This window comes from Kogia breviceps, chromosome 6 (genome assembly GCF_026419965.1).
Source record: "Kogia breviceps isolate mKogBre1 chromosome 6, mKogBre1 haplotype 1, whole genome shotgun sequence".
NCBI classification, from domain to species: Eukaryota; Metazoa; Chordata; class Mammalia; order Artiodactyla; family Physeteridae; genus Kogia; species Kogia breviceps.
The window spans coordinates 25,724,816-25,749,413 of NC_081315.1; the positions used below are offsets into that span (position 1 = coordinate 25,724,816).

The following is a 24,598-nucleotide window of genomic DNA, read 5'->3' on the forward strand; positions in this document are numbered from 1 at the left end:
TTTGCAAACATAATTTCCATTTTCCAAAGTGCTTCTCTAGGTAATTAAGAATGTGGCAGATAATGCCTCCAGGGTATTCCCATTTCACAGACAGAGAAACTGAGACCCCGAAGCACGTGGCTAGAGCAAAATGACACATAAAGGAAGCAGAGGGGGACAAGCTCCAGGGGCCGATGCCCACCGGGCTGTCTCAGCAGGATGAAACCAGTGTCTCCAAACGGGGTTCTGTCTGCAGTGAAAGAATGCAGACTTTTAAACACAGTGCCAGCCTCGTGGGCACAGGACCTGTAAAAATGGCTAGAAACTTTTTTTTACTTCCCATCACAATCAAATGTAGTGCTTGAAAAAGTGAGGAAATCGTTGCATTGGCCCGAGCGAGGCTTGGAGCTGGCAGGTGCTCTAAGCTTGTAACTTCCTCATTCATCTCTGCCAATGTGCTTCAGAGATGACCTGCTCCACCCCGCTATTTCAGGACTGGCCCTCCTCCCTTGAGTAGAAACTGCCAACGGCGGAGATTTGGGCCAAAAGATTTGGGGAGTTGTGTGATTTTCGACAAACGAGTGATTGGAATTCAAAACCCAAGGCAAACCGACCTCTCCTCTTTGAGTGGTGATCTAGGCAGGATTTGAACCCGGGTCTAAGGAAGGTTAAAGGTTAAAGATTCCTTAATCCACTGGGCCACCTGGCCCCTCTGCACGGGCTTCCTTTCCAAGAGTGCAAGTTTTACTATAGCCTTTTATGCATTCTGAGTGCAATCCAAAAGCATTATTCACCAGCCAAAACATACTTTTAAATAATGTTGAGTGACCAACAAAAGCAAAGAAATTAAAAGTTAATGGTGAGATCCTGTCGCTACAGCACCCCACTGTGGCTTTTTGAAAAAAACAACAGAAGAGATTCTGGGTCCCCCAAAGCCTGAATTTCTCCACAGAAATAACCGTATACACTTACAGTCCGTTACAGCAAAGCCTTTCTCATTAAAAGGCTGCCCCTCTGCCACCTCGGGAGGGGCTGGAGTGGGGGGGACACACACTCTTTGTCACCAGCTGTTAACTGTCTCTGTTCTTTCATAACAAAGGGGCTTCACTCTGGAGCAGAGCAAGTCATTTCCTTTCTCACTCACAGAATCGGGAAGATTCCCCACCCTCTCCTCCAACTCGTTCACACAGGAGCAAGCACGTGGGGGGCCTCAGGTCACAGCCCCGGGGGACCCTGACAGGTGCCAGCCACAGCTTGCCCCGGAACCAGGTGGCAAAGGTCATGAGGCTGAAAGCTTCCGTCGTCCCTGGGAGCAGTGCGGTGGGGCAGATTCCATTTCGGGAGTGTCCTGACATATCTTGCCCCGGGAGAGGACAGGAGCTAATCCAAGAACAGAAGCTCCAGAAGCAGCTTCTGGAAAAAGGAAAAGGACAGAGCCCAGCTTCTAAAATCAAACAGGGAGCCCTGGATTCAAAAGCGTCTGTGCCCAAGTCCTGTATGTGGCTCCTCTTCCACCCGATCCTGGCCTGGCTATATTTAGAGGCAGAAAAATGAGTGACCGTGGAAAAGAAAAACAGTGGATGAAGTGTTGACGGTCACACTTAGAATTTCATTAGAGCTAGACCTTCCCGGAGGGGCGAGAGCTCACATTTGGCCTTGGAGGGAAGGCTCTCCCCTGCTCTCGCGACAGAAAAGCTCTTTCCGGGATCATCTGTACTCTCTTCAACCCGACATCGGCTTAACAACCCCTCTTGGTCGGCTACCGTCAAGAAACACTTGACTAAAGCGTGTCATTCTTTCCAGGTCACATAGAGACCTGCTTTCCGCTGGTCATGCTTCACAGAGAGAGCATGCCACCACCCCAAGAGGTGGGAAGTATAAGGGCTGTTGCATCACAGGGTCCACCTCCTGGTGGCAGCTGGACAAACACGAGGACACTTCGGGAAACATCTCCACCTCACTGAGGGGACCAGGCAGGCCGGGAGGGGGCTTACCTAGGAGTCAGCTACCTTAGCTGGCAGGCCTGAGACCGGGAAAAGTCGGCGCCCTGACCCTTGCCTACTTCTTGCTGTTTCTTCACCCACGTTCCCGATCTCAGCCCTCCTCTCCTTCTCGGTTCAATTTTAGCTTATGAATTCTGCATTGAATTCCTGTATGCTCCCTCATCCAGGAAAGTTGTAAAAGACTTAATGGAAATCTAAGATAACCCCGAGGAAGCTGGAGGCATTTACAAGCTCCTTCCGCAGCAAGCCATAAAAACATTTGCATGATATATGAAGGAGGAAAGGCAGGCTTTCAGAAAATTGTACAGTGCCTGATCCCAGTAAGTACTGTAGTTGTTGAACAAATAAAGTAGAATCCCTTTTTTTCCTTAAGTAGCTTTATGTAATCAATAGAGAAGGATACAGATTAGGATGATAATGGTTATTTCTGCGTGATGGGATTAAGGGCCAGTTTCAGATGCTTTTTATCAGTTTTTCTAAATTCTCAACACTAAAGCTATGTCTTGAAGAGAGAAAAGCAATAAAATTTAGAGTAATTCTTTCATGCCATGTCATCGATTTACTTCTAAATGTAAATATATATTCAGATGGCTTTTGGATAATAATTACTACAGTAGCTGCATTTATTGAGTGTTTCTCCATGCTGGGCATCATATTAAGTGCTTTATGTCCGTTATCTCATTTAACCCTTATAACAAGTCCGTGAGATAGATCGTATGATTATTATCTCCACGAGCGGAAACGGAGCCTTGGAGAGGTTAAATGATTCACCCAAAGCTCCACAGCTACTGAAAGTCATGGAACCGAGATTCTAACTGAGGTGTTTTTTTTTTTTTTTTTTTTTACCACGCAGTTTGAGATATTAATCTATAGGCTATACTGCCCCTACTCCTGAGGTAGGACTTGTTTTAGAAAATCTATCCATCTTGTAGCCTCTGGTGCACAGAGCAAAGAATATTTATTCCTAAGGCCACAGCTATTATACTTCTCTGTAGACTATGTTTTCAAAATCTACCAAAATGAAAGTATGCCTCATCAAAATTAAAACATGAATTCTTTGATCAAAGCAAACCACACGGGCCTATAAGTGAGGTGGAGAACAGAAAAGAAAGTGGACACCATCTGATGAAATTAAACTTGCATAAGCCCCTCTCACACTCCCCTCCTCAAAAGCTCAACAGGTTAGGACAGCATGAGTTTGAATAAAGTAGTCATTTCACACCACTGCTTTATTGTACTGGTTATTGATTTGTTCTGAAAGCATTCTAAGACCCCACGACCCACAGAGCCCTGGCTGCTCTCATCTGCGACGCGGTCATGGCCGACGGTCTGTATCATCAAGGCACCCAACTCATCTCCCTGTAGTTTCAGGGTCAGTAGTTCCTGCTATTGAAAACCCAGCTTTTTTTTTTTTTTTCCCATGGGTTTATAAATAGGTTGTTTTAAGTGACCCTGAGCTGAAAACAGGCTTACAAGGTGTCAGGCCAGATGCAAGTTTTCTGCTCACTGAAGCTTTAAATTTGCCAGAACTGATTTCTAAACACAGAGTAGGACACGGTAACAAAAACAAATTTTAGTTTTAAAGGCATTTCTTTGGAAGGCTCATCCTGCTAATGAAATCCACTTTGCAGGTGTAAAATACAAGATTTTACGCTGGGAAAGAGCTGACAGAGGATGAGGAGGATGCAAGTAAAACACTGAGTCGCTCAGTAAAATTCAACCAACCAGAACCCCTGGTTAAATGGATTCTGAAAATGAAGGGCCTGCTACTCCCTGGAGACAAAGGCAAATGGTAGAAAACAAATTATATCATGGCTTTAATTTGTTTTTTAATTTTCCAAGCAATTTCCTAAAGTCAGTAGAGGTTCTGTCTGATCATACATTTTTAGATCAAGAATTCTAAACAGTGATTACTGATCTATTCAGAAGGATAAGACTGCAATATTTTGAAAAAAGCAAATACCTCAATTATGTACACATGCTCTACTTCTTATGGCAGAAAAGTAAACACTTTATAAATAATGTCAACAGTGAGACAATATTGCAAACATCAGTGAAAATGATGGTTATTATTATTAAGGTGTTCAACAATAGCTATTGAAATTAAATAACCACCATTGAACATTTCTGTGTCAGATACTTTGCTAATACCTCCTTAAATACGAATGATATCCCTTCCAGACGAACATAATCATTCCCATTTAATGGATGGGAAAATTAAGTCTAAAGACTCATTTGCTCACCACTTAGCTAGTAAGTTATACAATAAGATTTAAAGGCAAGCCTGTCAAATTCAGAAGCCATGCTTTTTTGATCTCTGGGGTTTCCTCTTTGCATTCCTTAGCATTAATAGGGTCTGCTAAAAAGACTGCTAGATGACTAAGTTTCCCCCCAGCTCACATAAGAGTGACACATAGTCTAGTCAATTACCTATATGCTCATTACAGGTGCAAGCCCCCCAGTTGCTCCTAACAGAACACTGAAAACAATGTCTTTAGATGTTTGCTAAGTGTGATCCCGGGAATCATGACGGCTCAAACACTGTCAGCCTCAAGGGGACTCAGTCTTGTCAGGAGTGGCCCTCAAGCCTCCCACAGGGTGAAAGTCAAAGCCCAGGTGTCTTTCAATGTCCTCACGCTCCCTATAAGATGTCTCTGGGTGTGTAAGCTGGACGGCAAAGCAACAGCAGAGGAGGGCATTCCCTCCAGGAAGGGGGGGCAGGTCCAGCAGTCCTTCCTGAACCCGTCTTTCCGTGCTTCTTGCTCTTCCCCGACTTCTCCTCCTAGTGCCCCAAAATGCATCACCGTGCAAGGCCAGGTTATGCTGTTGCTTCCCAATAGGAAAGGATGGTTCTACACTACGTATATTATTTGGATGCTGAAGCTGCCCTCTGCTTTAAGTTCTGGGTTGTCGCATGGACTGGAAGACGCTTATAAAGAAATCCTTTACAAGATCCTTTTCAATGTGCTTCATTAGCATTGCGATCTACCTTGCAACACTGAGCTCTGGGCATGGATTTGTGCGAGGGCCCTGGCTGTGCCCTGCCTCTTCGTGAGGCCCATCCGCGGGTGGCTTACCTTCATGTGGGATTTGAGATTGTCCTTGCGAGCGCACCGGAATGGACAGAGCGGACACTGATGACTCTTTAAACCTGTGTGAATCACCATGTGCCGCTTCCAGTAACTCTTCCTTTTTATAACCAAACCACATATGGGGCACTGGAAAGGCTTTCCGCTTTCCTCTTCGGAGGCTTGGAAGAAGGAGAAAGACAGGAAAATTAAGGAAAACAAAAAGGCACATCGCGTCCAGCGCTAATTCACATGCATCGCTCTATAAAGAACACTAACAAGGAACTGGGGGGCTTGAGGGTTTTGTTTTTTTTTTTTTTGGTTTTGGGTTTTTTTTGGTTTTGGGGTTTTGTGGGGTTTCTTGGGGGGCTTTGTTTGTTTGTTTTTGCTTCGTTTTGTTTTTTTTGCCATTCCAAGACTTTGTATTCATGAGGAAGCTTTATTACTGCTTTTCTTCGGGTAAAAACCCCACATGTTCCTCTCATTACTTCCATCTGGGTTCCATTTTTTAGAATCTGATCAACCTGCCTTGGGAAAGCCCTGCATGCAGAGGCCATCCCACACTTCGGAGGGCATCTGTCCCAGCTCAGCCCAAAAGACGCCTGACTTCAGAGCCTTTGTTTCCTGAAGGAAACTGCCAGACTCGAGTTCACATCTGAATTCCTGAACTCAGAAGAGGGTAAGAAATAAAGAACTCAAATGGGGTAGAGAATAACACCACAGTGAAAACCAAACAGCTATCATAAACCTCACAAGCCCAACTCCAGTGGAGACAAATTTCAGGCTCCTACGGCTGACTTGTTTAGTTTCGGCTTCAGCAGATGCTGCTGCCAGTTTGGCCATCAGGGGGTCTTAAGGTCAGGGGTTGTCACCCTCTTGTTTCTGTCCCTCTGGCGGCTAAGATGCACTGCCCTCCTCTGCACAGCGACTGGGCCCCACTACTCACTTTGGGAAGAGCTACACCCGGGCAGCTGCAAATGCTTCCATTTTTCAGGAAAGCCAACAAACCAACTACTTCCTCCAAGGAAAGCTGAGATCACTCTCTCCTCCACCAGCCCCAAAGGGGAGGGTGTCTATTGTGACACTCTGTTGTTACACATCTGGTCTATCAGCTTTCACTGCTCAGGGCCACACTAGACTTTGCGATTTAGGGATATAGGAAAACGAGTCGAGTTAAGGACTCAGACTGTCTGTTCTTAATCATGAGGGGTCAGGAACATTTCCAAACTGATTAAATAAGTTGTAATACGGCCATGAAACAAAATATGAGAAACCATTTAAAAAAATGAACTAGATCTATAGATGCTAATATAGAAACATGTCCAAGATATTAGAGTTAGTAGATAAAGCAAGAATTGAAACTATGTGTCTAGGGAGATTCTATTTTTATTTTCTAAAAAATAGGAATCAATTGCTTCTCAGACCATTAGGTGAAAGGTTGGTAGGGGACTTTCTAAAGGATGAATCAAGCTGACAACACCTAAAACCATTCATCTTAACATCACTAAAAATGGGACAGACATTGAGTGCCCTCTGATAATCCATCTATGAAATATTCTTACAAAATATTTAATCAAGCTTCTATATAACTAGTAAATTTACTGGAAATACAGGTTGTTTTTTAGAAATGTTAAACACCAAGTGGGATGGAATCAGCCAAATTCAGAATGTGGGACATTCTGTAGGACAGATGACCCAGTTTCTTCAACAAGTAACTGGCATTTTAAGAAGGGAAGAGGTTATAGATGAAAAGACACTTAAGAGACCTATAAAGCAAATGCAAGGTGTGAAGCTTATTTTGCTCCTGATTTGAACAAAGCATTATAAAAAGACACTTTTGAGATAATTAAGAAAATACTGATTATAGGCAGGGTGTTCCAGAATATCATGTAGCAATCGCTGATCCTGTTAAATGTTGTAATAATTATCGAGGCTATTTGTTTTTAAAGTTCTTATATATATGTAAATATTTACAAGCAAATGAATATGAGGTCTGGGATTTGCTTTTAAATACTTGAGCAAAAAAAGAAAAAAAAAGAGAGGAAAAGGAAGAATGGGATGAATAAATGAAATGAAAAAAATCATATCTTATTTTTTTTAAATGGTATTTTATTTGTATGAGAATTGTCTAGACGTGTACCCAGGAAAACATTAAGCAGTTCATTTTATTTATTTATTTATTTATTTTTTTTTTTTTTCCGGTACGCGGGCCTCTCACTGTTGTGGCCTCTCCCATTGCGGAGCACAGGCTCCGGACGCACAGGCTCAGCGGCCATGGCTCACGGGCTTAGTTGCTCCGCGGCATGTGGGATCTTCCCGGACCAGGGCACGAACCCGTGTCTCCTGCATCGGCAGGCGGATTCTCAACCACTGCGCCACCAGGGAAGCCCTAAGCAGTTCATTTTAAAGGACTGTGGATTAAAGGGAAGGGGTCATGGCGGGAAACTTTTGTTTTCATTGTATATTCTTCTGTACCATTTGAATTTTTTAATATACACATCACTTCCATAATTTTAAAAGGAAATATTCCCAAGTGTAAACTTTAAAATAATCATGGTATGTATTCATGGAGTCAACTGAATCTCCACATGCAAAGAGCCACTTTAAAATGGATGGAATCAGAAGAGTTCTGGAATAAAGTCGGGGCACTCCAAAGAGGCCGTTTTTATAGGCGTAAGCAATATTGGTTAGCTCAACGAAGCACCTGGAAAGAGAATCCTCTATCTGAAAATATACCCTTCAAGTCTGGAAATTCTCCTCGTGATGTGTTCCATCACAAGTACTTCCTTTTTTTTTGATTGGGGGGTGGGGGTGGGGACTGAGGATTTCCTTTTACTCTAGGAAAAACACACTTTGCAGAGGCCTATAAACACGTTTTCTATAAACCCACAGCGAGCTTTCCTGCTCTTGTCAATTGCCTCTGCTGACCTCTCCTGACCTATCCCTAATTCGGACTCTCATTTTCTATCCTACATTGTCATTCCCTCCACTCCGATCCTGATCACAAAGATGACATGTTGAACAACAGACTTGAGAGAAAAGACTGAATCAGGCCCCTAGGTAAGATTAGTGTCATAAGCCAGAGGGGGGGGCAAATGATGATGTCTGTCTCCTTGGGGTTGTAAGAACATCAAAGTAGTAAGAAAGAGATACACAAAGAGCCTTCCGCTAATTCCCATTTCAGGAAGTCTATCCTACCGTCTAAACCCTAAACGGCCTAATTTTACACGATTGTGTGGGAGAGGAGAGAAAAACTGAGATGTCCTCCATTGACCTGAGATTTCCTGGCACATCATAGGAAGGCCATCAAAGGGCATTTACGGACAAGAGGAACACTGCTGGCTTCCCTCAGACAACCTGCTTTGCCTAATGGGATCAGTAGGCTTCCTATTTTGTCTGACGCCCTCCCAGCCCCTACCCTAATCACCTACTCGACGTGGCAAATGGATCACAGACTACACTACATTGAACCATGCATATTCATATTTCATATAAATGTATTTTATTTGGGAGCTATGCTTCCTGAGCTTTAATTAATATCAAAACATACATGCATCGTGCACAAATTAGGGTGTCCTTGGACTGACTGGGAAAAAAGAATTCAAATACTCATACTGAAGAGAAACTAACAGCAAGATATGTGGTCAAATAGCTACACTACTGTAACTATTTGAGCTTTTAAACTGATCCCCGCAGGAAAGGAAGACAGAAGCCAATGATAAAAGTAACCAGAATACGAAGATCGAGTTTAAAAATTGGCCAGTAATTTCCCCTGGTAATATTTGCATTTGTATTTGGTTAAAAAATTCATATTTTAGTAGGATGCCCTCCACACCTATACGATGTTGTCAACTACTTTAGAGAAAGGAGGAAGTAAGGATGGACTCTATTTTGTGTGCCAAAATATTTTCAAGGAACTGACAGCTGTAAATTTCACTCAAATTTCGAGCCTAAGGAGATATGACCACTTCCTCAGAATGAACCACACATTCTCGAGGCAACAGGATTGAAGTGTTCACAATTCTACCTAGTTTACAACTGTCCGATGAACAACCTCCCCCAGATACACCACTAGTTAGTACCACTGCAAACAAAACTAAATTCCACCAAATGCTACTAGACCTGGTGGGATGGATAGCTGCTAATTTGCTCCCTTGGAGAAAACATTTTCTCTTTATAAGCAATAATATTATTGGAATAAAAAGCAATACTAAATGTGTGTAAAAGGCCTGTCAGGCAGTAAATGGAGGCTATCTGTAGTAGCTATGGTAAGAATAGTAGTGACAATAAACTCTTCCCTCCAAAGCAGAACACTTACCACCACAGCAGATGTAAATTTTTTTAAAATTAATTAATTTATTTATTTTTGGCTGCGCTGGGTCTTCGTTGCTGTGCGCGGGTTTTCTCTAGTTGCGGCGAGCGGGGGCTACTCTTTGTTGCAGTGTGCGGGCTTCTCAATACGGTGGCTTCTCTTGTAGCAGAGCACGGGCTCTAGGGCTCATGGGCTTCAGTAGTTGCGGCGCAAGGGCTCAGTAGTTGTGGCTCACGGGCTCTAGAGCGCAGGCTCAGTGGTTGTGGCGCACGGGCTTAGTTGCTCCGCGGCATGTGGGATCTTCCCAGACCAGGGCTCGAACCCGTGTCCCCTGCATTGGCAGGCGGATTCTTAACCACTGCGCCACCAGAGAAGCCCCCAAGCAGATGTAAATTTAAACAATTGACATCACATAAGAAATATGTAGCTCAGGGCTTGGCCCAACATGGCAGATTATTCCTGGAGCCAAGAGGAAATAAAATTCAGCAGCAATCTGCTGTTCAGGTAGGTCCAGCTCAGCCTGTGCAGAACTCTGATGGCCAAATTCAGCTCAGCAGGGGAAACAGAAAGATGGAAAAGATGGAAGGAGAAAAGAAGAAGAGAGTGGAGGCAGGAACTGGCTAGGGCAGAGCTGGAAGTCCTTCCCTCGTGTCTCTAGCATCCAAAACAATGCCGAGGACCAAGTACAATTCAGTCATTGTGTGTTGGACCATAATGAACTTAAGTGGAAAGGGCTGGGTCAAGAGAGTATCAAAAAATGAAACATGGGCTGGAAATGGAAGAAAAAGGTCCAGGAAGCTGCTAGTAAGTCCCAGCGGAAGTATGTTAACCCAAGAGCGCATGCTTTTCACAGAGTATAGCCAATACACATCTTGAAAGAATGAGTGTATATAAACCATGATGATCACATACTTACAGAGATGTTCACATACTCATAGCTCACTTATTTTCCAAATGAATTTTGGAGCAACTAATGTTAAAAATGTATGCAGTGTGACTACCTCATTAATAAAGTACAATGATATATGTCATCTATTTACAATGGACAGGATCTGTCCAAGGCAGAGAGACAATCTTGCAGAAGGTTTGATGGGGAATTTTAAGAAGCAACATATTTAATTCAAAAACAGAAAAAGTTTTATTTTGAGTTGATAGACAAATAAAGAAAGTAAAAGCAAGGAACTTTAAAGCAGGGAACAATCTTGGAGGATACATTCCGACCAGTTGAGGAAACTGAACTGAGATTTATGCTGATTACGGCCCCTCTGCTCGTTAGTGGAAGGGTGGGGTGCCAGCCAATCTCTTCATGTCCGGTTGGTGCTCTGCCCTATTGTCTATACATAAAAACTTCACTGGGTTAAAAAAAAAAAAAAAATCATGGAGGGTTTTAACTAAATCGCTGTAACTCAAGGTAGGTAATTTTTTAAACAAATGTAATTGTTTTGCAGGCTTTGAAATCAAACTTTGCCTTGTTATATCCTAAGCAGCAAGATAATCTGCAAGTGGGTCGTTTCTGCAAACAGACCCTTCCATACACATTGAAGGAGTTTAAGACGCCAGGTGGCCCTGGGTGTGTTTAATCCCTGCACCTTCCGTCCCCACTCTAGGCCCACTAACCTACTAGTGCGTATCTCCTCCTTCCTAACAATACGCATGGATTTAACATCTTCCCATGGAATTCCTTGGGCATGTCTCTCGACTCCTATTTCAGGGAAACCAAACCTATGTTGGCAATGGACGTCACTGGGTCTTTCTGCTGTTACCGACATCAAGATAATCGATGCATATTTTAACAACTGGTAAGCATTCAGTAAAACTAAGAGAGAAGTCTGATATCTAGAAGCAGTCTACATTTAAATCACTGGGGAAATATAACTGAGATCGGTGACAGTTCTGAATCTTGATTAAAAAGTGAATTTTCTAAGGAAGTCCCTCTCTGCCATCCTCCCCAGATTACGGCTCTAATAACGATGGACCTAAGGGGAGTATCAGAAGAGGTGACCTGACTTTCTGGACTTTCTCTGCTTTTGCAATAATGTTAATAACATCTCCTAAACCGGAATAGAAACAGCAGCCAGAAAACCGTATCTATTGTCCCAGGAAATATTCTTAGCTCTCAGCTATATCAGACCAGCTTGCTTCTAAGCATATTTAAATTTTACTCAGGAAAATAAGACCCTTTGGAGACACTCTCTCGGAAACTCACCTAGTGATTTCTTTTAACCAGGAGGAGCCTGGCATCCTGGGAATCTTGTTGGCCTTCTACAAGAAACTTTGTCTTTAAAATAAAAACCATTTATTTTGTTCTGAGCTGCAACAGAACAGTAGCTTCAAAGAGAATTGAGTCAATGTGTGACATTTATCTTTAGAGCAAATGGACATCATCTTCTCTCTATCGTGTCCCCTTTCAGAGGAGCAGTGTCACATGTGCCGGGGCGCAGGGTCACATGAAAGAAACCTCCTCCTCCTCCAGTGTCACCTCTCCTTGCAGGGGGAAAGGCTATCGAGTGGTGGACTCTTTAAGGAATTAAATACACCATGACCTGGCAACAACCAAATCCTGTTCAAAAAAGATGAGTAAGGGAAGGCCTAAAAGACACTTTTTTTTTTTTCACGGTTTGGACTTCCGTTGACCTAAAGAAGGTCAAGGAAATGCTAGTGTCTAAATGACTCAAGACAGGACTGGCTTTTCTAGCACATCTCCCTTTGTAACTCCAGAATCAACTTTACATGCCCTTTTTGCAACATTTTGAGAAACAGCTTTAAAATGTAAAGCCCCACTTGAAATCGGAATGGTGTGTAACTTATTTCTGTGGATTTTTTTTTTTTTTTGGTTATTATTTGTTTATTTAAGTAGTAGGCAACAGAAACCCTTTCCCTGTTGTGAGAAGTCGGTCCACCTACCTATTTTGAATTAAACTAAGATTTCTTTCTAAAGTAAAGGAAAAAAATAATCACGAGAACTGTTTAGAAGTGTGGGTGACAGCTCTCACTGCATTCCCATAATGCTTTTTAGGTACAGTCAAGTCACATCCACATCCAGCCCCCAGGTGGCCCTGAAACCACCAGTACCGTGTGGAGAAAGGGAGAGGAGGGGGCAGACAGACCACTTCCTTCCACTCCTCAGATACAAAAACCAGTGATTCAAGTGACACCAGCCAAATTATCTCTCCATGGTACAAAGTAAATAACAAAATCAGATATTCTATCAACTTCTTAACCCATAATCCAGTTAGGATGCTGGGAAGCAATGACATTCACTTTAAGTGAAAAGTGCACAGAGGCACCCCCTCTCCTATTTCTAATCCACACAATAAGGAACAGAACTTGTCCACCAACCTAAATGTCCATCAACTGATGAATGGATAAAGATGTGGTATATATGTATATATATATATATATATATATATGTATGTATATATACACACACACACACACACACACACACACACACACACACACACACACAATGGAATATTACTCAGCCATTAAAAAGAATGAAATAATGCCATTGGCAGCAACATGGATGGACCTAGAGATTATCATACTAGGTGAAGTAAGTCAGACAGAAAGACAAATATCATATGATATCGCTTATATGTAGAATCTAACTTATTTACAAAACAAATAGACTCACAGACATAGAAAACAAACTTATGGTTACCAAAGGAGAAAGGAAGGGAGGGATTAATTAGGAGTAAAGGATTTATAGATACACATCACTATATATAAAATAGATAAACGACAAGGATTGACTGTATAGCACAGGAACTATATTCAACATCTTGTAATAACCTATAATGGAAAAGAATCTGAAGCTGTACACCTGAAACTAACACAATATTGTAAATCAACTATGGTTTAATAAATAAAAGTTTTAAAGAAACAGAACTTGAATTTAGGGTGTGCCCACATGGATACACAGGGGATCACTTCAAGAGCCCTCATGTTTCTCTTTGCAGCGATCTTTTCTCTTGCGTGAGTTTTACAAAATGAATGTTTTGTTTTGTTTTGTTTTTTAATACAATCACTCAGTCAATGGAGCTGCTTTGCCAAGCCTTGGACTGTGAACAGAGGCATGTGGAAAACAGGGGACACAGGTCCCTGTCCATCAGCAAAAGGGGTGGCAGAGCCCCATTCTGAGAAGTTCTTTTCCCTCCTCTTTCAGTTGGAACATGTTCATTGATTCGAATATTAAGTGTTTCAGCAACAGAATCAATTCAGTAAAGAAAAAATCAATTTCATATAGATCTCCATATTCAGTTCTGCTGAGAAGCCTGTGGAGGTACGGGCATGGATTACGTGCATTTAAACCAAAAAGGGAGCACATCTCATCCCTGGAGTGTAGATCCTACAATGCAACAGGCAAACAGTCTATCGCCCACCCTGAAAGCTCGTGACCGCTCTCTCCTCTTCACGTGCATCTAGTCACTTGAGTGAAAAGATCACACTTGATAACTATTGCTGGTTACACCCAAGACACTTGAAAATGACAAAGCCATCGGAGTCTGCCGTCAGGAGACAGTTTTATCAGTTCCCTCTTTCCAAGCCTTTAGCCAACTGAAGTTTATTACTAAGTTTGTGTAAGCTTTTCCTAGTAACTAATGTCCAGGTGAATTTACAAGAGAAACATCATTAATACAGTTATCTAATAACCAGACGGAGAATACTTATAAAGTGACATTTTACACAGAGAGCCATACCTCTCTTTCTGCCACTACCCCTAAGTGAGATTTCTGTAAACCAGGAGTGATTTATCCCCTTTTGCAAAATTTCCCCACTCCCCCTACTTGTCTCCTGTTTCCTAATTTTAGCCATTTTTCTCTTTATTTCCCCAGATGGCGAGTGAGAAGTGAAGAGTAGGGAAACTCAGAATTGATCAACATTCCAGGATTTTATTGACACTTCAGAAACCTTGGACTGAGCAGTCTGGATCACTTAAAGAGTCATAAAAGTTCCACATATCCATTTTCCTAGTTCTGTTCTGCTGTTTACACAAGTTTTCAAGTAATTATAAGGAGTGCATATAGCTCACTCAGCAATTTAAATGGAAATTTGTCATAAATGCATCAAACTGATGTTAGCTGTGATTGTTCAGTCAATTATTTGCCATTCTAAGACCCTGTCATCAACATGGCTGCAAATAATCAAAAGTTGGCTAGACGCACACAATGGCAGCGTTTCTACTGATGAGGACACACGTGGCCCACTTCCTGTTCCAGTCTGGCAGGATATCCTCAAGAGACATCCAAAACTCCATATCTCCATCTCTGGGACCCTGTACTTACCATGGGCATAATTTAGAAACAAAGCAGTACAAGAAATGATGTTTCCACCGTGAGGACTCAAGTGACTAAGTTTCTCCCTCAGATGAATAACTGTGAATGTCAAGGCTCTAGAAAACGGCCACATCTCCTTTGGAAAGACCGTCTCCACAAGAAAAACCCATGATTCACATTTTCCACATGCACATTCCTTCAGAATCTGATTGGACTGGAATAAAATAAAGCATTTGCAGGAAATGCTTTGATTACATCTGAATGACAATACTCTTTAGAGTTCTTGTGTGACAAGAAATTATGGAAGAACAAGATAAGTAAAGGCTTACGTTCCACCAAAAAATTAATATAAATGCTAACATGAAAGTATACAGTGTGGTAAATTCGGGCAGAATAGCTACTGATGATACAAAAGTCCATTTGTCATGGAGGCAGTAGGACGGTAAGCTCTCGCTTGTCAACTGTTTCAAAAAGCAGTGAGTTTTTCTTCTCCCCTCTGTTCAGGGATGCCATGCACTCCATGACAAAGGTGCTTTGATCTTCCCCTATTAAATATATCTTGTGTGGACCCAGCCTGAACTTGGTAAGAAAAAAAAAATCATTTCTATGCAAGGGAAGAGTACTGTATGTCTCTAAGATTATTCATTACCTTTCAAAACTAAAGCTATTGGTGCAGTTTTTTGTGTCACGCATACATGAAAGAACCCCCTAGGCTGCTTACTTAAAGTATTTTGTCATGCTCCTGCTTTTTTATTCCTGCCTCAGATCATATGGGGAACCCAAGCGAAGAAGGCAATGAATTAGACGTTGCAACTGATAGGTAAAAAAAAAAAAAAAAAAGACTTACAAGATGATGGAAATGAAAGCATCCATACCTGAGTTGGAGGGTTTAGACACTCTTCCCTTAGGAACTGGGAGTAACAATAATTCCAAGGATTGTGGCGGAGGTGGCGGCGGGGTCACTTTGTCTTGTTTCTTCTCTGAAGGCGGTGGCGGGAGAGGGTCCTCAGGCACCAGTGATGATTTCTCAGCCAGAAGGGTCCCAGCAGCCCTTGCTGCGACCTCTTTCAGAAGGGCCGCCGAGGAGGTCATGGAAGCCAGGGAAAGGAAAGAGCTGGCCGGGGGCGCGTGTTCCTGGCCAGGAGTCAAGCTTCTCTCGCTGACTTTCTTGGATAAAGCTGCCAAGGTGGAGCTGGCAGACTGGGAGCTGAAAGGGGAGGAAAAGGACTCAAATCGCATGGTCTCCTCCGTCCTGGTCAGCGATTTGTCCTGCAGAACAGCATTGGCTGCAGCTTTCAGTTTGAGGATGGCTGAATCCGGGGACAAGCCGCAGGTGGTGGTTGAGTTTGGCAACCACTTACCTTGATTCCATATGAAACGGTTACTTGGAGTGTATTGGTCATTCTGTTCCTGCTTCTCAGCCAACTTCCTGGCCAGCACGCTGAGCTGCTGGGCATGGTGGGACGGTGGGGAAAAGGAGAGATTCGAGCCGACGTTGACGGGGGACTCCACCCTGCCGTTGGCCGTGGCCGTGGCATCGAGTTTGAGGGAGCCGGCCTCTAGCAGCCGCCTCAAGTTGCTGCTCAAGGGCTTGGTGGAACCCGCGGGATCATCATCACACAGAGAAGACACGCCGGGGGAGAGGTGATCTGGACACTGCAGCGGGTCTCGCAGGACCTCACCGTCAAGTGCCACCAGCTCCAACGTGTGACTGCTGGGGGTTCCGCTTCCCAAGGAGGTGTCGGGGGAAGTGGACTGCTCCTGGATCCGGTCCTCCAGGGACAGCTTATAGTTCTCCTGGACTTCTCCATAGGATGCTTCTGACGGCGTCTCTGAAGAGTTCCCATACCAGTGTTCTCCTTCACTGAGTTCTCCCTCCGCCTCGTCCTGCCTACTAATATCTGGGGGAATTAAGAAGATCAGGTTTACTCCCAAAGCGAGCAACAAGCAAGCCTGAAGACACTCAAATGGAGTCGTGGACATACTTCCTCTGCCCTTTTCCACCCAAGAACCACACGAAAGACAGACACAACTTTAGAGCACGCCAGGCGCTGGGTCAGACCGTCTCAGCCTAAGCCTGAAAGGGTGCTGAACAGGCCAAGGTAAAAACACACCCACCTTCGACATGTGTTCATCGTTCTCATAATTATTCCAGGTACAGTGAAATGGAAAAGGAGGAGAGAGAAAAATGCATCTGGTAAAGAAGAAACCGCTACTTGCAATGATGGGGGAAATGGGAAGAAGCCTGTACCCTGGTGACAGATCCCAGCATGACATCTTCAGGATTGTGTGGGAATGAAAGAGGAAAAGAAGGGGAAACACAGTGCGATGAGACCCGAGGCAGTGGGGGGGGGCCCGCTTCTCCACTTTCTAACTCCACAACCTTAGATGAGTCACTTAGCTGGCTTGATGCAGTAAAATGCAATTAGCTTTAAGTTGATCAAATCATGTAAAGAAAAACCTGCCTATTAGCTATTATAGCAACTTCACACAGTTGCTCTGAAGCCTCCATCATAATAAACATGTGACCATGTTTTGAAAACAGTCAAGTACTATATAAAAAATGAGATCTCATTAGCAAACACTATTCACATTCCTGATTTCTTAAAAGGGACAATCTCTCCCTGATCTCTTAAAGGGACAACACATGCTTCTTGTTCGGGATTCCACCCCCACCCCGACTCACCTGGCCCCTCAACATGGGCAGTGATTAGTAATTTGTTCCCTCACTCCACCCAGAGTCCCCTTTCGTTATTTTTCGATCCATTAGTTTACCTGTCCACCCTTACTGCTCTCACTGGCCCCCGGCACCGGTCAGTTGGGACTCTTTGCCGTTCCAGGACCACCAGTGGGCTCCGCCACTTTTCTTCCTTTGCTCAAAATATTCCTTTGATCTGGAATGTCCTTCCCCAGCAAACCGGACGGTGCAACTCTGCCAGCTCAAAGGGTTCTTTCTCATGATTCTGCTTAGAACTCTCAGTCAGAATTCATCTCTCTTTCTCATTCATTCACTCACTCATTCAACAAATAATGAGGGAGTGCCTGCTGCCTGTCAGGCGTTGTTCTAGATTGTTCTAGACTGAACAACGTTGAACAAAACAAAGATCCTGCCTTCTTGGAGCTTACATTCCAGTGGAGAGAGACAGATGTTAAACAAAATGAATAAACGAGTAAATCCTTCAGTAAGCCAGAGGGTGATAAGTGTTATGGGAAAAGATACAGAGCTGGACAAGAAGGTTTGGAGGTAAGGGGTAGGAGGTGAGTTGTCGTGTTAAATGAGGTAGTTGGGGTGAGGCTTCACAGAGGCGGTGACATTTGAGCAAAGACTTGAAAGAGGCCAGCAGCTGGTCAGGCAGCCATCTCTGGGAGAGGGGCCCAGGCAGAGGGGGTCACTGTAAACGCCCTGATGTGGGAACTTGCCTGGTATGTGCATGGACCAGCAAGGAAGCCAGTGTGAGAAGAGTGGAGTGAGTGAGTGAGTGCCAGAGCAGTAAGAAAGAGAGAGAGAGAGAGAGAATGTGTAAGTTATAAAGGAGGGAGGCCATGCCTATCAGTAGGACATTGTAAACTACTGAAAGGTCTTTTGCATCTGGTGCAACTGGGAACCACTGGAGGGGGAGGCGCAGGGCAGTGACATGCTGTGACTCAGGTTTTCAAAGGTTTGTTCTGGCTGCGTGTGGAAAAGAGAGCACAGGTACAACGTGGGAACAGGGAGGCTAGCTCAAGGTGATTGCAGGTGGGGAGAAGTAGCCGGATTCTGTGCATATTTTGAATGCAGACCCAACATTCCCATTTTTTAAATATTGGTGTATATTACTCTAAATGAACTGTCTGCTACGGACTTATCTTCTAAAAAATTAAGTGGTGGTGTTCCTTGAAGGCAGGGATTTTCTTATTATGTACAGAACCCACATATGCCTCTAGCACAATGCCTGGTCCCTAGCAGAGTTCCGTAACGGTTTAGGGATCCAGCCAAAATGCCCCACTGTGCCACGTTTTGCTGTATAACATGCTGTTTCCTTTCCCAATAGAAATAGCTGCAAGTAGTAATGCACGAACTACAAGCTAATACACTGATCTTCCCCTGCTCTTTAGAGGAGAAATGTCACAAATGACAAATTCTCGTTCACTAAGTTAAAGTTCTGCAACTCCTTCCTGAGATTCCTTATTAAGTTATCAAGAAAATATAAAATATCAAATGGAATTTGCTGGAAAAAAGCAGACAAAATTGAGTTTTCTCTGTTAAGAACAGTCCGGCTCCTTGTGATTTGCCACATTTCCTTCTTCCCATTTGATTTCAACATTTTTCAGCTTTCCTGAAATCGGCGGAACCCAGAACTACCCATCTCCCCAACGGCTTCTTGTAGGGATGCTTTTACCAAACACCAAGCAGTCAACATCCATTTCAACAATAGGGCTAAGTTTACGTTCCTTTGGCAAAGCCCCTGTCTTGATTTCAGATTAAATACCTCATCCTTCAGAAAAATCATATGGGAACGATCTTACAAATAGTAAGAGAAGTAAAAGATTTAAAAATCACTCCAGTAAGAACAGTTGAAGATCTTGTTCAAGGATCTCTCCTTTGATCTTTATTAACACTCACTAAATGAACTAACATAGGAAAATGTATGTTTCAAAAGGAAATACTTGTAGATTATGTTTTTGTCAAACTAGAGTAGCTCCAGATAGTCAAGATTGGTCTAGAACCTTGTAGTATGAGGCAATTAACAAGGTACGTAAAATCAGGGGTTTGAGAACCACAAAGAATTACAACCACATCTGTGTCCAGTCGTGTCATTTTACTGAGACTATTAAATTCTGGTTGCATCAAAGGCACACAGCTAACGTACTGCTAACACTGGAACCCAAAACCCAAATCTCTCAACACCCGGCCCAAGGCTCCTTTTCAAAGCCCCTGCCAGATGCCCTCTGAATAGCAACTTCTAGAAAGCTCTGAGCAGCTGTCCTCCCACCCCCAGCCAGCTATCCCTCCACCCTCTGGAAACAAATCAGCAAGAGAATTCTCAGTGATAAGGACAGTATTCACTCTTTAAGATAAACTATTAAGAGGTAAATATCCATTGTTCCTATACTCTGATCTCTCCATTCCCTCTCTGTCTCTTCTCTGTTGCTGTCGTCAAAAATTGATTTCAGACGCCTGAAGAATTCAACACACCTATTGGCAAAGCCCCAAAGGCAAAGTTTAATTTCCTGCCCCCTCCAGACCCTAACTGAGCAAGAATATTCCCCCTCCAAATGTGCTGGAGCCGGTGAGAGGGTCAAAAACTAAAGAATTCAGGCTCTAATCCCATCAAGCAGTGATAAGGAGATCCAAACGTTCAAGAGTGTTTAAAAAAAAAAAAAAAGACAGGACAACGGGCTTCCCTGGTGGCTCAGTGGTTGAGAATCTGCCTGCTAATGCAGGGGACACGGGTTCGAGCCCTGGTCCGGGAAGATCCCACATGCCGCGGAGCAACTGGGCCCGTGAGCCACAACTACTGAGTCTGCGCGTCTGGAGCCTGTGCTCCGCAACAAGAGAGGCCGCGATAGTGAGAGGCCCGCGCACCGCGATGAAGAGTGGTCCCCACTGGCCACAACTAGAGAAAGCCCTCGCACAGAAACGAAGACCCAACACAGCAAAAATAAATAAATTAATTAATAAACTCCTACCCCCAACATCTAAAAAAAAAAAAAAAAAAAAGAAGGACGTACTGTATAGCGCAGGGAACTCTGCTCAATGTTATGTGGCAGCCTGGATGGGAGGGGAGTTTGGGCGAGAATGGATACATGTATTAAGTATGGCTGAGTCGCTTTGCTGTGCACCTGAAACTATCACAGCATTGTTAATCAGCTTTACTCCAACATAAAATAAAAAGTTTAAAAAAAAAAGTGATACAGTTGATACCCACTTTTAAAACAACTTGCTCAACCTCACCAAAACACAGCCCAGAACAAGCAAACAATCAAACAAAGCATTTCTTAAACAGACCAATTTATGTCCTTTAAAACCCCGGGATATTTCTTAACCATCCATTTCTCCCTGCTTTGCAGACACGCTCACTGAGATACATACAGTCTCTTGTGCACTGCAAGGAAACTCGGCTACCTAAAGAATATTTTTAAACTCGTAATATTCTATTAATCACTTTTCCAAAAATGCTGCTCCTGACATCGAGGTTATTCAAGTAATAAACCAGCAAATAATTGTAAGGCATGACCTAGAAGGAGCCAGACCAGAAACCTGAGGAGAAACATCTCTGAAATTATTCTGTCATCACCTGAGGTCAAGCAAAAGGTGGGAGATGCATGCAGAGAAATGAATGCAAGAGAAGTTGGGACCTGCAGAGGTTTAGAGAAAAAAAACCGACAGGCTTCGACAAATAGGCTTTCAGTTCATAAAACGGCGGGCAACAAGGATTTTCTCCCACAAATGTTAATTTTGTTTCCCTTCTGCTGGGCTGTTGTTTTATTTTCACGTTCAGCTTCATTCTCCCTGGTCCAGTTGCGGGGAGCTCCGCTTCAGCGGGGTCTGCAGCGCCCCCGCCCCGCCCCTTTCACGCAGCATGATGAGAAAAGGTTCTCTCACTGGGATGCTCGAATAGCATTCCTGCAATCTAGGGGATTAATTTGCCGGACATCACGAACTTCAGAACAAGTGAGGCTTGACTTTTGACGCTCTTTCCCAACCTGAGGCTCCCCCACGCGCACACGCCAGCCCCCAGCCCCACCCGGGGCTGCGAGGCTGTTCTGTTTCCTGGTCTGTCACCAGCAGGGAACAGTGGCACGTAATCACAGGGCAGCGCACAGGCCACTCTCCTACAGACGCTCCCCGCGCATCCAGCCTCCACCGTGGATCTCACAGCTCTCCTGACTGAGGCTCCTGGGGAAGCCTCCGAACTGCCCGTGTAAATAACTCCCTCCTAGATCCATTATTTTTAACCTCCAACAGGAAGCGATTTCCATTGCTAATTTTATGACAACCTATGTCTCTGACAGCCAGGTTCACACTCATTCCTGTCAATTTTACACAACAGTCTGTTTTGGTGTTTTCCCCTTTACAGAAACTCGAAGAATTAAGAATAGAAACGGTGCAATTACAGAATGAGAATATGCTGAATACATTTTGTTTCCATGTGGCAAAGACTTCTCCTTTGGGGAAAACAAAACCAAATTTCACTACCTAACACTGGGTAACTTGAGAGCCACAACTCTCCCCTGCATTTTTTTCAACTCACTTCCCTTTCAGTTTTTTGGGTTTTTTTTTTAACACCTTTATTGGAGTATAATTGCTTTACAATGGTGTTAGTTTCTGCTTTATAACAAAGTGAATCAGTTATACATATACATATGTCCCCATATCCCCTCCCTCTTGCGTCTCCCCCCCTCCCACCCTCTCTATCCCACCCCTCTAGGTGGTCACAAAGCACCTAGCTGATCTCCCTGTGCTATGCGGCTGCTTCCCACTAGCTATCCACCCTACGTTTGGTAGTGTATATATATGTCCATGCCACTCTCTCACTTTGTCACAGCTTACCCTTCCCCCTCCCTATATCCTCAAGTCCATGCTCTAGTAGGTCTGTGTTTTATCCCCGTCCTACCCCTAGTCTCTTCATGACATTTTTTTTCTTAGATTCCATATATATGTGTTAGCATACGGTATTTGTTTTTCTCCTTCTGACTTACTTCACTCTGTATGACAGACTCCAGGTCCATCCACCTCACTACAAATAACTCAGTTTCATTTCTTTTTATGGCTGAGTAATATTCCATTGTATATATATGTGCCACATTTTCTTTATCCATTCATCTGTTGATGGACACTTAGGTTGCTTCCATGTGCTGGCTATTGTAAATAGAGCTGCAATGAACATGTTGGTACATGACTCTTTTTGAATTATGGTTTTCTCAGGGTATATGCCCAGTAGTGGGATTGCTGGGTCGTATGGTAGTTCCATTTGTAGTTTTTTAAGGAACCCCCATACTGTTCTCCATAGTGGCTGTATCAATTTACATTCCCACCAGCAGTGCAAGAGTGTTCCCTTTTCTCCACACCCTCTCCAGCATTATTTTTAAACAGATGCATTTAATTGGACTGATATTCAACTCAGAAGGTCCTTGTTCAGAAAGATCGGGAGGAGAGAGAAAAAAATATATAAGGAGTCACCTATTAATTTTCACGCCTTTTGGCTGAGGTGAAAGCGAGTGGAGATGGAAGCCGAAAAGCGTCACTTCTAAATCTACCCACAAACCATTCCCACCAGTCGGTCCACGTGAATCTCACCAGCAGGTATTGAAGAGAACCAGGAAGGATTAAGCTCTCAGGACTCGCCTGGATGGAGCTGACTCATGGTCAGTCCTCTGGCAGCCAACACACTCTTCTTGTGACCACAGGTGTGTTCACCTGGTCCCTAACCTTCTGGTTCATTTTCATCTACAAATCTTCCATGTTTTCACTTTCCACCTAACACACATCCATAGCTAAAGGCCACACATCACTATCAGTATTATCAGTTATACCTGGAGTACAAACCTTAAATCATACAACAGACTTTTCCTTGCAACTGTATACGAAAGCAGTTTGCAAAGTTTATGGAGCTGTGTACAAAAGTTATTAGTAAAACCAATGCTGATAATTGGTTTAATTCAACAGTTACTGAGCATTTACCATGTTCAGGGAACTGTTCTCTGCAACAGGGCGCCTCGGGGAAGCAACAATTTCTAGGCCAGCAGTTTATAATCAACAGGGAAGCCAGGAATGCACAATCCTATGACACACAATGACTAGTACTATCAAGCAAGAGTCGTGTGTGCGTAAGAGAACAAATCATTCCAATTGCACAGATGGCTTTGGAAATGGACCTCAGAGGATGAAGAGGATTTCAACAGACGACACTGGAAATTCACTCACAAGAGGGCTTGCTCCTCTGCGAGCTATCAAAGAGGAAACAGCCCAGTTGTGGAGTAAGCTAATATTCTGGTGACCAATGTTAGATAAACTCACCTAAGGAAAATGTTTCCAGATTCTTCACATTTTCAAAACTCACCGTCTATTGATTTGTTAAGGGCAGATTTGACCAACTACCTACCCCTACTCACTACTTTGGTTTTATTTATTTATTGACTTACTTATTTATTTTTGGCTGCATTGGGTCTTCGTTGCCAGATGTGGGTTTTCTCTAGCTGTGGCAAGCGGGGGTTACTCTTTGCGGCGCACTGGCTTCTCATCGCGGTGGCAATGAGAACTCTCGTTGCGGAGCACGGGCTCTAGAGCGCGGGCTCAGTAGTTGTGGCGCACCAGCTTGGCTGCTCCGTGGCATGTGGGATCTTCCCGGAGCAGGGATCGAACCTGAGTCCCCTGTATTGGCAGGCGGATTCTTAACCACTGCACCACCAGGGAAGTCCCCACTACTATTGAAATCAAACTGTTAGGTTATACATTCCTGGGGCGGGACAGTGATCAAGTCACTTTTGTATTTCCCCTCGAAGCCCTGCCCACAGTAGGGGTAGGTAGTAGGGCTTCTCTGGTTGTCAATGACAACCAGGACCGCAGGAAGCCATAGGTAATGTTCTTGGCCCCTACCTCACTGAGAGGGACACAGTGTGGCTGGCATCAGAGAGGGTGTGGAAAGCACCATCAGGGCTGCCTCTCATTCGGCTCTAGTCTCTTCTCGTAGGTTAACATCCTCCTCTCGGGCCTCCTTTCCCAGGAGGCTATAAACCTGGCCGCGCAGGTTCTGGGTTCTCACTCTCAATGACGTACCATGGGAGAAAGGTCTTTCCTCCTCTGATTGACTGCTGCAGGTCACGTGCCACTCCCTGGACCTATCGCTGAAGCTAGAGGGCGGGCTTAACCATGGCTCAAAGTGGGTCACAGAAGAAGGGAGAGGAAAGAGGCACCAGGAGGACAAAAGCAATGACCTCTCTGATGTTTCATAAAGGCTGAGTATGCCGTACATC

General features: G+C 43.8%; 1 protein-coding gene across 3 annotated transcripts in view; it reads right to left on the reverse strand.

Moving 5' to 3' along the window:
- ZNF827 (zinc finger protein 827) overlaps positions 1–24,598 on the reverse strand; it is a 181,246-nt gene that overhangs the window by 125,922 nt on the left and 30,726 nt on the right. For all 3 annotated transcript variants that reach the window (XM_059067364.2, XM_059067365.2, XM_059067366.2), the window contains exons 2-3: positions 15,517–16,542; positions 5,060–5,232 (exon numbers count right to left, since the gene is read on the reverse strand). In XM_059067364.2, the coding sequence (XP_058923347.1) occupies positions 5,060–5,232; positions 15,517–16,542 (1,199 nt within the window). The remainder of the gene's footprint in view (positions 1–5,059; positions 5,233–15,516; positions 16,543–24,598) is intronic.